The sequence below is a fragment of the Diuraphis noxia genome, unplaced genomic scaffold (genome assembly GCF_037042655.1).
Source record: "Diuraphis noxia isolate RWA-SAM2 unplaced genomic scaffold, SU_Dnox_SAM2 contig0005, whole genome shotgun sequence".
In the NCBI taxonomy this organism is placed as follows: domain Eukaryota; kingdom Metazoa; phylum Arthropoda; class Insecta; order Hemiptera; family Aphididae; genus Diuraphis; species Diuraphis noxia.
In genome coordinates this window covers 48,370,134-48,386,919 of record NW_028301715.1, presented here as the reverse complement: position 1 = coordinate 48,386,919, position 16,786 = coordinate 48,370,134, and the positions used below count along the sequence as shown (strand labels likewise).

Here is a 16,786-nt window from a genome sequence, read left to right as displayed (position 1 = left end):
CATATAAATCCTATTCATAGTAATAACAAATGAACTGCAATAATTAATTAAAAATTATTATTATTATATTGTCGAATTTTGTTTATCGAGTATTAAATAATACACTAACGTCTAACATTGATGGTATTAAAATATATCCAAAAAGCAAATAATAATTTTCGAGAAACGTCATGAACCAATATGACGTGGTCAATTGAATAGACTGCAAATTGTTACGTAAAATAATATTGTTCGATGTGATTTTAGCTAAAAATAAAAAAAAACATCATATACATATTTATGCAAGTTCTTGGATTTTCGACAATATTCATACCTAATACATTATATAATAATCTTATATACACAACACACATGTATACATTATTCTTAGTGTACCACATAATATTATTACTGTTTATCGTTTCGACCCTCCGTATGTGGATTGTAATTTTTTTTCTGTTCATAACTGCTAACTGGTAACAAACGTGAATATCTATGATGTTTGCAAAACAATCACAGCACCAGAAAAATCGTCTTCAGATGTACGCATCAAATACGTTGTCTTGCATATTGTTGTGTTTATAATATAATTTCACTAGACGTTACGTCGCATCACTTCCCAGCACACTCTTCGCCAAATTGTTATTATGTTCAAGTCTCGATATTCCGATGACTTGTAGTCGGTTATGAAGACTTCTCACATCGTGTTCAAACTGTGGAGTGTAATAATTGCGCTGCCGCCTGCCGATCCGTCATATAACGCGGTAAGATCATTATAATTACACAATTTTTTGAACGTTAGACATTTTAAACGATTATTTGTTATTTGTATCATATTATGTTTATAATAGACATGCGTAATGTACACATTTTATAGTTCTTAATCTCAGATACATGTTTTATTTAGAGTAAGGTATGGGTAAACAATTTTAAAATTTGAATTTATCAGTTCATCTGGCCATATAGATATAGAACTAATAAGACACTACACAAGTATAAGTATGTACTAATGTGCATTATTATTTATCATAGTTATACTATTATGATAGTCACTATTGTAGGGGTAGTTGTTTCAATCGGCAAAAAAGTTCTAAAAATATTATAGTTCCGTAAATAAAGTGAGAAAAAAAATTGCGCAACAAATTCAAAATCTTTAATAACTTATTTTATTTCGGTAAAAATATCCAAAACATAAAATTTTCTATTTGATACTAAACATTTTTTTGTAATTTTTTTTAGTTGCCATTAAAATGGTAAATGGTTCTTATATTGACAGAAAAATTAAATCCAATAAATATTGTTAATGTTCCATCTAATATTTGAATTTATATACACGATGGTTTTGCTCGATCACTATAATAATAGGATGGATTTACTTGTTCATTACTGTACACACACACACATATTATTATTACTATTATTTTTTTTTTTATTAACAAAACAAAGTCCGCGGTTGGCCGTTGGACGAACATTATATTATACAGAATAATACATGATTAGATATTTTTATACATCTTATTATTATTATTAATTATTTTGTTATTATATCTAGAATAATAGTTATAATATTAGTTATTAGTCATATACTAGTACAATATTACAGTATAAGTAACTGATATATACAATAACAATAACTGTATTTGACAACATGGACTTTTGAATTAATAAACTTAACGAAATCATCATTGTTAATATTTGTCTACTTAACATTTGTCTAGGAAATTATCAAAATGTTCTTACATCTTTAGACTTTCAGACTTATTTTAAAACTTTTTCATTAAAATTTTAAGAAGATGTCAGCGCATTATTTGTTTTCTTTCTGGCCCTAGCGCAACATAGACATAACGCATTTATGCATAATCATTTTTTTTATATTTTTAAGTAATCTTAGAGTAAAATCACCCATTAAAAAAAGACAAAAAGAATTTTGGGGGAGTGACATATCGATATTATATTTAATTGTTATTTTAATTTTGCATTCGATTTTAAAAATAAACAATATAATGTTATAAATTTAAATAACATATAAATGTTTTTGATACAATATTTAGATAAATCGATATTTCATTATCTCAAAAATATTATTTCTATCATTTTTGTAATGGGTGATTTTGTTCTAAGATAATTTATAAACAAAGAAAAAGCGATTCTGCGTAAATTATTTTTGTCGATTTTGAGTGTGGACTAGATAGACAAATAGTGCGCTGAGTGCTGACATTCTCTTAAAGTTTCAATACAAAATTATAGATACCTATATAATTTAGTTATGAAAATTTAAATTTCAAATATTCGTAATGTATTAATGTCAATAATAGTTTTGCATAAATTTAAAATTTAATCTAACCTATGGGTCAGGGGTGTCAAATTAATTGTAACCTACGTGCTGAAAACAACCTTTCTTTCGAAAGTGCATGAAAAATATAATATATTATAGGTATATAAATACTATGTAATAAAAATATTTTTGTGTGTTATACCTGTACGATCAAATTTAATTTTTTTTCTGAACTTAATTAGTAGCTATAGGTATAGGCAACCTACCTATCTGTTATCAATTATGATGTAGAGTGAAATGTTTGTGTAACATTTGTTGATGTTTATAATTTAAAAGAATTTCCTTAGTTCATTGTTATGTTATTCTGTTATTTTACCTACACAGTATATGTAGTTGTCACGAACAAGTTTAATGACTCAAGAATGAATGTATGTAACAATTATATTATTATTGTTATTGTGAAGGTATGATATGCTTACCTGATAAATAAATAATAAAATAAAACATACATTCAGCATTGGAAAAATGCATTCATTTTAGATTATTGAATTATTCATTTGCATACTAGCTTACATCAAAATAAATGTAGATAGTATATTATGTTGAAAGAAAATCCATGCTATGACAAATTGTCATAAACATATTTAAAAAAATAAATAAATAAAGCATAAAGCCATTTTTGTATAATTATTTTGATTTATGATTATCTGTTACCATTTTTACAAAAATTATTAAATTTTTTTTTGTTTTTTTTTTGCGTCTGTGTACAGCATAACTAGTCGAAATAATGCTTCAATTTCAAACTTTGGGGGAGGTTTCTGATGGAAAAGTGAATATCGTTGGTGCATTAAAAGTAAACATTTTCCAACAGTTATCAAAAAATCGAGAATTTTTATGCAAAACCAGTTTTCGACCAAATCGATTTTTTTATATTGCTGTAATTCAAAAAATAATCACTGTGAATACTTGAAATTTTCACCAAATGTTTATTTTAGTATTATCTATATACAGTTTAATTTCAAATTTTGACTTTTTTTGAGATATTTATATAGACGACTGAAATTTTCAATTTGTCTGAAAATTTTTTTTTTAAGTGTCGATAAAATTTTTTGGTCCCATCAAAATACTTGAAAATTTAATACAAAGTTCCTTATAAGTTATTCTTATAGTGATTAAAAAATTATAGGAATACATAGGCACAATTTTTTTTTATAAGCGCTTATAGTTCAAATTTTTACGAAATCTGTCGAAAATGCGAAAATTTGCAAGTAATTTTGAAGCTGAAAAATCATAAATTTTTTTGTGTTTATACCTAAGGTTAAAAAATTCAACACTAAGTTTTCCATAAGTTTTTCTTCAAATAGCTATAGAGAAAATTTGAAACGTCATTATAGGAAAAATGTTTTGAACGTTTGAGTTTTAAATTTTTATGAAATCGCGTAACGATAACGATTTATCTTCAAACCAGGCGTATCTATATCTATGATAATATAAGGTATTATGAATCATGATAACTACATGCAATGTTTTTGGAAAAATTGATTAACCATGCCTTATGCAAAATTCGTCCTAATTGAAAAATAAAATATTTGTTTCAAAATAGAATATATTATGACAATATTTAAATATAATATATCCTAGACCGACAAATCATCTCCGTTCAGAATCGTTTTTCGTATACAATGATACCTATCATTGCATTCAAATTTAACCTGCCCTAGTCAGAGGTCTACTCCTCCCCCTAATGTACAGCAGAGTGGTACCCACTTACCCGCTTTTTTTTCTTCAGTTTAGGTTAGGTTAAAGTAGTACTATTCTATTTCAATGTAGAATATTATTTAAAGTATAGTAAATTATTTATCTAAAAACGAAATTTGGTTCAAGTAAAAGTAAAGTTTGGATCTTAACTCTCGTTAAAAACGAGTTAGTATTATGATTTTTATTATTAAACTTCTGGCATGTGAATAAAATAAACATAGCCTATATCGAATCTGCGTTCCTTTTTAAAAATCAAATCAAATTATACTAGATGAAACTATTCAGTATTCATATTAGGAATTTTAGTATTTATAAAATAATAATTAATAGTGTTTAATACACGTATATCTGGCATTTCGAAATATTTATGTCAGTTGAATAGTATCACAAAGATTATTATGTAAATCAGTAGGTTTAATAGCTTCCACTCACTTTTATGTAACATTTTATACGCACTATTATTTGCTATAAATTTGAGTAGATTTTTAAGATTAAAATATTAATTATAAACGTATATTTATATTCAAATTCTCCTTATATATTTTTTTAATTTTTACTAAAAATGAAATAATTGTAGTTCTTATCCCTGCGAGTCTTATAACAAAACCAGAATTTTGATATCTCTATTATTTCGGGAGATATCGCAATGGGTAAATACTTGCGGGACACTCTGTATACAAATACAATATATTAATATTGTAAAATACTTTTTTTATGTTTTAATTATTTTCATTCGATGATTTGGCTATTAGCCTGTGCTTAAATTTACATTATGGGTGGCCGATAGTAGACTAATGCAGAGATGACCAATATGCGCCGCACTGTCACTGGTTTGAAATTTTGAATCCTGTGACAGAGAAATTTGGGCAGGCAAGTGGCCGTTGTTTATGCCCTAGATTCTAAGAAAAGATACCGTTAGATACTTTAAAATGGTCCCTTATATAAACAAGATTTAGACTCTTGTTATTGTTACATTAAAATTTTAATGAATCATTAATATATTTTTACGCAACATGTCATTAGTTATATCTATCGTATTATATATTTATTTATTACCGTATTTATTAAAAATTTTTAATTTTAATTTTTTATAGGTGAAACAATGAATCAGCAATTTTCAGTCCTAGGATTTTTTTTCTCTACTTTGATTTTGGCTGAAAATTCAACATCAGTATTAAATAATGTGTTACAAATTAAACCTGCTATGAATATTGAAAACAATCATTCAACATTTAAGATGAAAACAACATTTTTGAACAAGTAAAAATATTTTTTATTTTAAATATTTCTTATTATACTTGCATAAATATATATAATTATAACAAATAATTTAGGGAATTACTCTAAAATATAATAGGTTTCGAATATAACGTACTCCGTAATTCAGTTAGTAACTAGTGACTGTAATGCATGTGTTAAATTAAGTAATAAATTATAATAAATACTTAACAATAACACAACACTTTTAACTTCTTCGTGTATCTTTCTTTAATAATTTTTGTATTTTTTTATTATTCTCTTTCACTTGTGAACCTAATATACTAGTTTTATTAATGTACAAAAGGGCTTAGCCCTGCAGTCAACCCGCATATTCTAAAGTAAAATGAAGTATTATACGAAAGATAATTCTAAGCGTATAGATTATCAATTTCTCAGAATATCTTATAATTTATTTATCTGTTATTAAAGTAGGTGTATATATTTTTTAAATTGTATTATGTTGGTTAAAAATAATAAGACACGCAAAACGCAATATAGACAATTTTTTAGTAAATACCGTATAGTGGATGTAATTTGAATTCAATGATAAATCTTTCTACGTCATAAATTCAATAAAAAGCGATCTGAGCTGAGATAGTCTGTATGTTTTTTGGTAACTCAGGTTCTAAATAAATATTTTGATAATAATATTAAAAATGTAAACCAATATTCATATTTTTTTTCCTACTACTTTAAAAGTGTATACTAAGATATATCTATTTTTTACTCACAAATGTAAAAATTAGTTAAAATTTTCATTAGAAAACCCCTTGAAGATGATGATGCTCAGAATATAAAATTGTGTTTATATATCATTAGATATTTTTAGATTTTTGTAAAAACAATAAAGAATAAAGAACCTTGAACTATAATAACATACTCGTGCTTTTAAAAATAACTGACAAAAAATATTGTAAATCGCAAAAAGGGAAAAAATTTCAAATATATATACATAGGTAGCTAAACAATAGCCAATTTTAAAATTCTAATATATATAGTTGCTGAACATTTGAAGTCTTAATACTTATTCATTTTTGAGTTTCAACAATAAAATTAAACAGAACATGGTTTATCCATAACTGTTTTTACGCAGTTTTTTTATTTCTATGCGTGTGTTGTAAATTCATACTACACTAATTTTTTTCTAATATTATTTAGATACCTATTATGACTTATATTTACATTATTATTATTTATTATAAGCATAATTATTATTATTGAAAAATACATATGTATCGTATATTATGCATATATTAATATATTATACTAAGCAACATTTTTAACCATACCTAGATATTCTAGATAGTGTTTGAAGTATTTTAACTTATTTGAATTCTAAACAGTCCTAAGTCTGAATAAATGGGAAGGAAATATCGTTTCTAGTTGAATATATCATAATAATTTTAAAAGCGAATTTAACAAGTTTGTATTATCATGAAAGCTCGCGGGAACCAATTCATATGTTACCTTTAGACAACCCGGGAACCAATTCGTAGTCGTCCCTTTATAGATAGGTACCTTAATTATGTTATAAAAGCAAATATTTTACAAACAATGCGGTGGCTTAATTTAAAATCTTAAAGCATTGCATTTATTAAAACTATACCTATGGTTATAATTAATTAATTATAGGTTTCTTAGTAAGCATTTAATTACTAGGTTAATAGTTGATTCAGGTTTTAACCTGACTTTTACCTATTATTGTATATAATTATATAATATTTTTGTTTATAATTTAATTATTTTTCAGGAAATTAATCAACTTCAATAGAACAAACAATTTGAATGCACATAATTCCACACGGCTTAACAATACCATACCTATTACGTCTTTTGTAACTTCTTCTCAAAATAATCGTTTTCCGAGGCAAGTGTCAAATAAATATTATAATGAAGATACAGAATATAATCGATATATTAAAGTAATATTAGATTTAAAACCTGATAACTATGAAGATATGTATGATTATTACGATAATGGAAAATATAATGACAATCGAAAGAAAAAAGTCAATGGTCTAATAGATGATTCAAATCTACATAGAGAAATAGAACAAAATCCTAGACCAATAACAAGAAATTTAAACGAATCACAAGAAAGAAAAAGATGTACTAAGAAAATTACACAAAATGTAGGTTCTATAAATCATCAGCAACCTCAAAAACTACTTTCAACAAATTTCGAGGACGGAATGATACAAACGCTTAAATGTAAGGATTGTGAAATTTTAAAATCAAATATAAATTCATGGGAACCTAAAAATAATTTTAATAATAAGTATCTACAGTCAGAACAAATGGACGATGAATACTTTATTAAAATTTTAAATCAAGTAATTGATAAAATGAATAAACCAAATAATATTAAATCTACTTTAATTAAAGACCTACCTCTACAAAAAATTATCAAACCAACTATATTGGATAATAGATTTGTTGAAAACCCAAATACAAATAGTTCTTCTTCTGAAGAAGTGATAGTTAAATTAGAAAAAATAAAAGGAAATCGTATAATAAATAAACTTGAATCTAGTCCAGAAAATACTTTTATAAATGGAAATTGGGTAAGAAATAAAATAACAGAAAATAAGGTTAAGGATTGTAAACCAATAGAAAATGATAGTAGGAGTGGATTTAATAATAAAAATGAATCGACTTCAAAAAATGACTTAAAACAATTGAATTTAAACGATTCAAAGAATCAAGTTATTGAAACTGATGATAATATTTCTAATAAGTTAAAAGATTTATCAGTAGTTACTTTGCAAGAAAATAAATACATTTCAACTACATCTCCACTCTTGGAAGAAAATGAACACCTTTTATTCTCTAGAGAAACTATTACGCCTTTTGTTGTATCATCTACATCAAAAGATAAATCAGATTCTAGAATAATTGATGATAATTATAAATTAACAACCAAAGAGCATACAGATCAATATAATAAGGAAGATAATATTTCGAGTTACGACGAGAATAATAAAAGTCAAGACAAGCAATTCGAACCATCTATAAATAATTTTCCGACAGCGGCGACATTATTTGATTCGACTGAAGAACTGACATCAGATTTAAATGAGACATTAAAAATACAAAACCCAGATGAAATTACAGAATCTAATGATAATAATCCAAACACAAATTATTCGGAAGTTGACACAATTGCAGTAGACGAAATACAAAATAGTTCCTTGGATAATAATAATGTGAATTGTAACTGTGATAAGAAAATCATCAAAAATATATTAAGTTCGTCAATAGTGACAAATATCACTGAAATAAAAACTGATTCAGATACATCAACAAATAGCTTGAAAATGAATAGTCACAAACGTTCTAATCAATTAATCAAAAAAGATGGTGAAATAAATAAATCTAAAAATAATAATAATGAAGACCATTTAATAAAAAACAAAGAAGATTTAAACCTCGGTTTCTCGGGGAAAGAACAAGCAACATACGAAAGTAAAAAGAAAAATAATCTTAAAGAATCAAATTTAAACTTGTTAAAAGGATCAGCGTTAAATACTGATAATAGTCAGTCACGAGGCATGAAAGATAGTAAAACAAATAAAAATAAAGAAATTGATTTAAAAAATTTTGAATTTAGCTCCATAATTCCCGAATTAAAACTGACGGGTCAAAGAAAAAGGGATAACGATGAAAATAACAACAAAGTGAAAGAAATTAATAATAAGAGAATGTCTTTAATCGACAAGCTACCACAGATAAATAAAAGGCAATTTGTCACAAAATTAAAACGTTTACCACAAAACGATGATATTTCTGTAAGAAATAACGATAGGGAAAACAATAATATGGATAAAATAATAAAAAATAATAATATTTATACCAAGAGTTCTGCTCAAACGCCGAATAAGATTATTAGTCGAACTCAACTAAAAAATACACCAGAAATATCAATTAAAAGAATAGAAAAACAGAGTCCGGGACATCTTATCGAAAAAATGGAACTTGATAAACCGATAAACTCAAAAATATATACAACAAGTGAGTTTGATGATTACGATAATACTAATTATATGACAACTAAAAAAATATTAGCTACTCCCAGGATTTTGTCACAAGTACCAATAAAAAATATTAACAGATATTCACCTCATACTACACAAATAAATTTAGAAAAACGTACAGACAATTATTATGACGAAAATGCTTCAAAAAATATTCCAAGAAAATTGATCACAGAATCAGATAAATATTATACTTCATTTTATCCAAACACTCGTATTGTTAAAAATCTCAAAGAAAATAAAATTCCTCGAAAAGATAGTATAAGTACTTATAATTTAGACCCTGTTCAACTACAAAGACCTTCGACCTTTGGCAAATCTATTGAAAGCACCAAAATTCAAATGACACCTAAAAATAAAATTGTAAATATTTATTCGACAAAAAGTCCTATGTACGGTAAAAATAATAATACTGTAATAAATGTTTCAAAAACAAAAATATCTAAACCAGCGCTATTAATCAAAAATCCAAAAACGATTAGTTCTTTAGACACACCAAAGCAGTTAAAAAATGAAGAAAATGTGTCAATATTAAAATTAAATAATGCAAAAACAAAACCAAATTCAGTGCCATTATTTTCAGACAAAATAGCTAAAACCAAACACAATATTTTTGACAAACCACTTACCTTAACTTTAAAAAATAAAAATATTCTTAGCGATCAATCTCCGACAGACCGAGTTTTTATTAAGAAAACTAACACTAAACAAAATGTAAAATCCGAGCATGATGCTGATTCGAATTTTTTGTTGAAATCTTATCCTCCAGAAAATCAATTAGAAGATATAAATCTTGACCATGATCATGATGAACACGCACCATACACAAACGATTATTTGAAGCCAATTTTATTTCACGGACCTGCGGGAGGAAAGGCTAAAATTTTAAATAAAAATTCTCAGTACATCAGCAGCCCAATCAACAAACAATCTTCAAATAGAAACCAAAATCATAATAAATTAGACGAACAACTGTCGCAATCGTTGCCGATCAATCGCTCAGAACAAGACGAAAACTATGAGGATACCCCAAAAAATAATAAATTCGAGGTTGATTTCAAAAAACAAAAAATTCAACCAGTTTTGAATACATCAAATAATGTTCCGATTAATAACGATACGTCGAATAATTATAAATATGATGCATTGAATCCCAATGACGAATATCCAAAACCGAATAGATTTGGAGTACTTTCGCAAGTTAAAATAGCCAATGGCGTATTTAAGATACCGTTGGTAAGCCAAACAAGTGTTGATAATAATGGTTCCGAGTATGTGTCCGAAATGTTTATACCAATCGAAAAACCCGATGGTCGGCACTCAGCTATACCCCTTACAAAGTTATTAACTGGTGATTTTAAATTATTAAATGAGCCCGGAGTCGAAAATCTTTCAGTCATACAGCCTACACCTGAAATAGATTCAATATTGGGTTCAACGCGTACTTCAACGGACTGTGAAATTTCGGATATTACTGATTATTCGGTCAATACAAATCCGTCAAAGATTCTAGAAACGATTAAAAACCACAAAAACGTATCTGCACCCATACATATAATTCAAATAATCAACAATGGTCAGTGTTCGTATAAGCATAACAGCACTGAAACTATAAAAAAAATTGTACATGACGAAGATGAACATAAATTTCAAAAAATTCGAAATGAAGGTAAAAGATTATCATCCATAAAATCTAAAAATACGACTAATAATAATAGACAGGTAGATCAAAAAATTGGAGACGCTTACAAACATTTTGATTCAGGGATTCTAGATAGGTTTCTACAAGTTTATTCTCCACACTTGGTTTGATACTTTGATATTGTTACAATATAAACTATACAGCCCAGATAAACATAAATTATATCCATATAATTTTTTTAAATAACTTTTTTTGTATAAATTTACAACTGATACCAGCCAAGATATAATGTTTTTATGAACTAATTAATACTATTATATAATAATTTGTACATAATTTTATACTTTATATCAATTAATTTTTATTCAAATTTATATTAGGTATCTAATTTTAATTAAACTTAAATGCATCTGTCAAATAATTATTAATTATTTTAATTATAATTATTTACAATAAGTAATTACGATGTCTCATGTGTCCTTATTTTGTTCAGTGTAGCTGTAATAATAAAATTAGATAAGTTGTATCAGTAATAATATAGCAAAAGAAAAATAAAGCAACAGATATGAGAAAAAATGATTTATTTTTATTATTAATTGATAATTATATACACAATAGTTAATTTTAATCAAATAATTAAAAAAGGTTGAGGAAAATACACTCGTATGTTGTCTGGGTTTCCATGTTTTTATGGTAATGAAAATATTTTATGTTACAATTTTGTTACAAAAGCCAGATTTACAACTATTATTATTAATATTATTGAATCCTATATTATTCTTTATAAATTGATACATTCAACATTAAATATTTTATAAATTTAAACGATTTCAAATATAACGTATTAAACCTATGTTAACTTACAGAAGTTATGAAGTGAATATTCAGTGTGAAAAAATCACAAGCAGTGAATTGTATTGGACGACTATACAATTGAGTTAAGATATTTGTAACTAAAACAGTTGAAAAAATCGTTAAAAGATATCAAAATATTTTAGGTAATATAAAAAAACAAATTGAACTGTATATATCTCTTTTTTTTTGTATTGTTATCTGTTGACGACTGTTTATATCAGTTATAATCTTTTTTAACCCACTTACCTAAAATTTAAAAAATGCAATCAGATAACAAACAAATTATTAACTGTATAATTAACTATAAATTAAATAAATTATCGTATAATTATTATCAAAAAATTTCCAAGCAATGCCAGTGTAGAGATTTCTCGACAATAGAGAAAAATAATTAAAATAATGTGGCTAGTTATATTTCAAATTCAATAAGATCTTCGTGAGACACCCTGTATAAAGTCTATTCATAGAAGATAATTGCCAATATAAATAAAACAAAATTGCAATTTTGTCACAACACAAAGAGTCATTCATAAATAAATAATTTTTATACGTACACCAACCTATTTTTTTTTTTTTGGTAAAACCCATATTATTACTCAACACTTAATTTTCTTTAAAAATTAATGACCTGTATCATGTATGTACTTATTCATTAAATTAATATTAATTATTTAATAGGGAGTTTTATTCGTTCTTGAATACACATACATATAGCCATCAGGGCCTGATTAAGGTGTTGGTCGCCAGTAGGCTAGGGTTGATTTTTACCTAAACATTATTTTGTGGCGCCCCAAATTTAACGTTGACCGATTTGGCGCCCTAGGCTTTAGCATATTGGTTAATCAGGCCCTGATAGCCATATATTGTAGGTTAGGTTAGGTTACATTTAATGAAAATGCATAGTAGCATAGTAACTTGCTATGTTAAATGCTAATACGATCACAAAAAATCTGAACAAGTATTGTAACAGCCATCCGTAAAGAATAGAACGTGCGTTTTGGTTATACGTTGGATTCAACGAACACTTCCCCGTAAATATCAAATAATGCCATTATAATTAACAGACAATATATCGACAATCCTATTCATTGAATACCGTACAATTTGTGAGTTCAAAAACGATGACTCGGACAAACTGATGCTTGATCCTGAGTATAGTTCAACTCGGTTGGCTAAATTGAACATTGAAAGTGGTGAATTGCCATAGGTTTCCAAACCAATAAATAATGTATTGTTACGACTTCGTCTTTCGTTTTGTAACATAACTAGGTATTTGTTTTTGATTATATTTTTTAAATTTAACGTAACGATTTCTTCATTGATCGACTGGAATTTTTAATACAAACCAATACAACGTACAATAAAATGTTTTTCAGTGGAACAAATGCTCCAATTATGTAAATACATCATTATATAAAAAAACATTGTGATTATCTTCCCAAAATTAGAGTAAATTAAATAGATGCTTAATATGTTTATGGGCAATATGATGATGATGTATGCAAATATAATAGGTATAGCAATTAAACAAAGATTTCTTTTTTGGGAGGTATATTTACCGGAAAGTATAATTCATACTCATCAACTTTTTTCACATAGTTCGGAAAATTACTCTTACATTTATAGATAGGTAATCGCGATTCTGGATAAGAGGCATGCAATGGTAATATATCGGGAGAACATAACGAATATCTACCTCTGTTTTTACTGAATTTTGACATTCAGACAACGAACAAATGATGGCAGATGCATTTTTTATATTCATTACACATATCATTGCTAAAACTAAAAAGTATACTAATATTAGACTGAATAAAAATGTATTGAAATATAACTTGAACATTATAAGCAAATTTCAAAACATTATCCCGAATAATAATAATAATAATAAAAAAATAATGGGGTGAACAAATTAAGTGTTATAAAATATAATTATTGGACGAATCGCACAGGAAATGTGATGGACATATTTTGTTTACTTATAATTATTTTAAAAAGTGGTTTGTCATCATCATTTATACGTACACATTATAAATATTTACCAACCTTAAAGGTCAAGGAATAGTTATCAATATTTAATTACATCATATTAATGGTATTTTCTTTGTAAAGTTTTTTTAATAATTTTTTCTTGATATTATAAAATACTATAAAAATATGATTAACTATTTTGAAATAATAAACATAATTTTTTACAGTAAGAGACAAGATGAGTTTGTATAATTTTCGCTTTTCTTTATTTAACGGAACTGTAATAATATAACAATATAAGTTGTACCCGCGACTATGGCCTGAAAAATAAAAGTATGCATTTATAAGAAGTTTAAATAAATTTAGACGCTTAAAATTATTATAGGTTTCAATGCTATATAGGTAAGGTATATGTACATCGTACATGTGTATCATGTATACTCTTTAGGACTTAGGTAATATTAAATGACATGACATTTTTACATATACCATCTTTAAACTTATAACATGAACATAATTTATAATTGAATTGGGAATTTCGAAAAGCGCTCATATCAGAAAATTAATTTTTTTTAGGAAACTCAAAAAAACTGACTGTCTTTTTAATTTTGTTTTTATTGAACCATTTTTTTTTTCTAAAATGACAGACTATTATTTAATGTTAAGCTCTTGTAATATATTATTCTTGAAGTGAAATTTTATTGGAAAAGCGATTCATTAAGTTTTCTGAAATCTATTTTTGTAAAATTTCAAGATGGGCCCTTGTCGAAATTCCCAATTCAATTTATAAGACGTTACTACAGATAAAATACAAATATTTACAGAAGTTCAGATAAAATTGCTATGAAACTAAAATAATAATTATAATAATCTTTATATTACGTTAAAAATGAATTAATATAATACTTTAGTTAAAATAGTTTAATATCAGTAAACTTACGGAAGTGATGAGATGTGTATTTAGGGTCAAAAAATCAAAGGTTGTAAACTCCATTGAATGATTACATACTTGATTCAAAAACAGTCGTAACTAATAAATAAAACAAAACTATTTTACTAATAAAAAATGTTAGCCATTACAATGCAATGTTACCTCTTCTTTTGTTCTGCTATCTAAATTACGATTATGTATGTCAGTAATAAGCAATTTTGTTCTGTGTCCCTAAAATTAAATATAATTATAGATATTCAAATATAATACGTATTGAATAAAATATTCTACAAGAGTACGAAAATACTTACAAGTAGTTTTCTGCTAATTACAACAGAAAAAAATGTATGCTATATATGTTTAACTAAATTATTTTATAACGGTATTGTCTAAACAATAATAAAGTAGGCGCTTAATGCTTAATATTAATATAATATAATTTATTTTCTTATTTTATTAGGTACCTATATTATGTTACCTAATAAATATATAAGTAACGATGATTAGAAAATTAAACTTTTGAAGATACGTTATTTTACCTATTATTGTATCGTTTGCTAACGGTTTGAAACGTATTTTTATAATTATTAATGATGATGTACCTCAAATCAACAATAATTACCTGTTTCGTGGTTACATGTGACATCAGTATAACTATGGCAAATCTGAATATATACTGTGTTAGCCATCCGTACAGTAACAAAAGCGTTTTAGTTTTGATCAATTTGGTGGCTACAACATCGTAGATATCAAACAATAACATTATAAACAAAACAGATATAGACATTCCCAATTGGATGCTGTAAATTTTGTTCAGATCACTAACTAACTGGCAGACAAACTGATGTCTCATCTTAAGTAGTTCAATACTACGGACTGATGGACGCACTTCGATGCTTTTGTGTTCTTCGGATTTTAATACAAACGGGTATCTATTCATTGAAATAGTTTCCGACTTTATCGCAGATAAGTCTTCGTTGATCGATTGATATTTCACATACAATCCGAAACAATACACCAAAAACTGTAATTCCGTCATAGACATGCTCACATTTTGTATGTACATTAGTGAAATGAATACTGTTACTTTAAAGTTTTCATAATAATAATAAATCAAGTACAATCTGTATATGTTAACCGGTAGTATCAGTATACAATATATAAGCACGACGACAATAATTAAAAAACGCCTAGAATTTTCTTTGTCAACGGTTATTGGATAGTAAACTTCATATTCCTTGATTTTCTTCTTGTAATTAGCTACCGCACTTATGTTTTTGTACATAACCGTAAATCTAGATATTATGCATGCGATAGCTAAAGCTCGCGGAAACATGGACAACATAACCACAATTGTCGAATTGTTACAAATATTCAGTATGCACATTATTCTTGGAGCTTCTATGTAATTATAAACACACGACAATAACACTAACGCAGAAATCATTAATCCGATGCTGTGATGCAATTTATTGTAAAAAGAATGTAACATTATGTTCCTTTAGCGAGAAAAAAAAACAATATTCTTACGGAAACGCATAAACCTTTTTCGTAAATGATTCGGTTACTACTGTAACAATATTAGGTTGTAAATGAACGATTGGACAGCTGTCTGTTTTTGATTGCTTACTTTTGTTAGGTATCGCGGTTATGCACTTATGTTCGTTTTCAATATGTTTTGTTTGATAGGTGCTTGTATAAGTTATTGTTTACCAATCAAAAAAATACTTACACTGTTACACGTTTAAAATAATTTAAGACTTAAATTTTATTTCCTTTTATAACTGCTGCGTTATTATTATATTCTCATTTAAGAATAGGGAAATACTGTAACCTACAATTGTAACATTTATGGTTAAGTTTCATAAACCATAAAGTATCTCCTAATAATTTTATTCGGTCCCAGTCAATTAATGTTACCATCGCTGTAGCCTGTAACCCACTAACTACTATATTAGTATCTTGTAATTTACGAACAATGTAAAAGTTCATAACTTAACTGACGATTTAAAATAAAAATCTGAGTAAAATACTGTGACCCTCAACTTCGTTTGTTTTGAAGTATAACGATTACCTAATTT

The 16,786-nt window shown here is 26.3% G+C and overlaps 2 protein-coding genes and 1 pseudogene across 2 annotated transcripts; 1 reads left to right on the top strand and 2 right to left on the bottom strand.

The window, feature by feature from the left end:
• Window positions 1-621: 621 nt before the first annotated feature.
• LOC107165382 (uncharacterized) lies at window positions 622-11,220 on the top strand. Its single transcript, XM_089229056.1, has 3 exons — window positions 622-743; window positions 5,107-5,272; window positions 7,023-11,220. Exons 2-3 carry the CDS (start codon window positions 5,115-5,117, stop codon window positions 11,116-11,118), a joined length of 4,254 nt encoding a protein of 1,417 aa, XP_089085182.1. The 5' UTR covers window positions 622-743; window positions 5,107-5,114; the 3' UTR covers window positions 11,119-11,220.
• Window positions 11,221-11,437: 217 nt separating this feature from the next.
• Window positions 11,438-13,646, bottom strand: LOC149055439 (uncharacterized; annotated as a pseudogene).
• A 107-nt stretch (window positions 13,647-13,753) lies between these two features.
• On the bottom strand, window positions 13,754-16,261 carry LOC107165383 (uncharacterized). Its single transcript, XM_015513589.2, has 4 exons — window positions 15,328-16,261; window positions 14,868-14,936; window positions 14,715-14,804; window positions 13,754-14,094 (listed from the first exon to the last, which is right to left on the bottom strand). Exons 1-4 carry the CDS (start codon window positions 16,195-16,197, stop codon window positions 14,044-14,046), a joined length of 1,080 nt encoding a protein of 359 aa, XP_015369075.2. The 5' UTR covers window positions 16,198-16,261; the 3' UTR covers window positions 13,754-14,043.
• Between the last annotated feature and the right edge of the window lie 525 nt (window positions 16,262-16,786).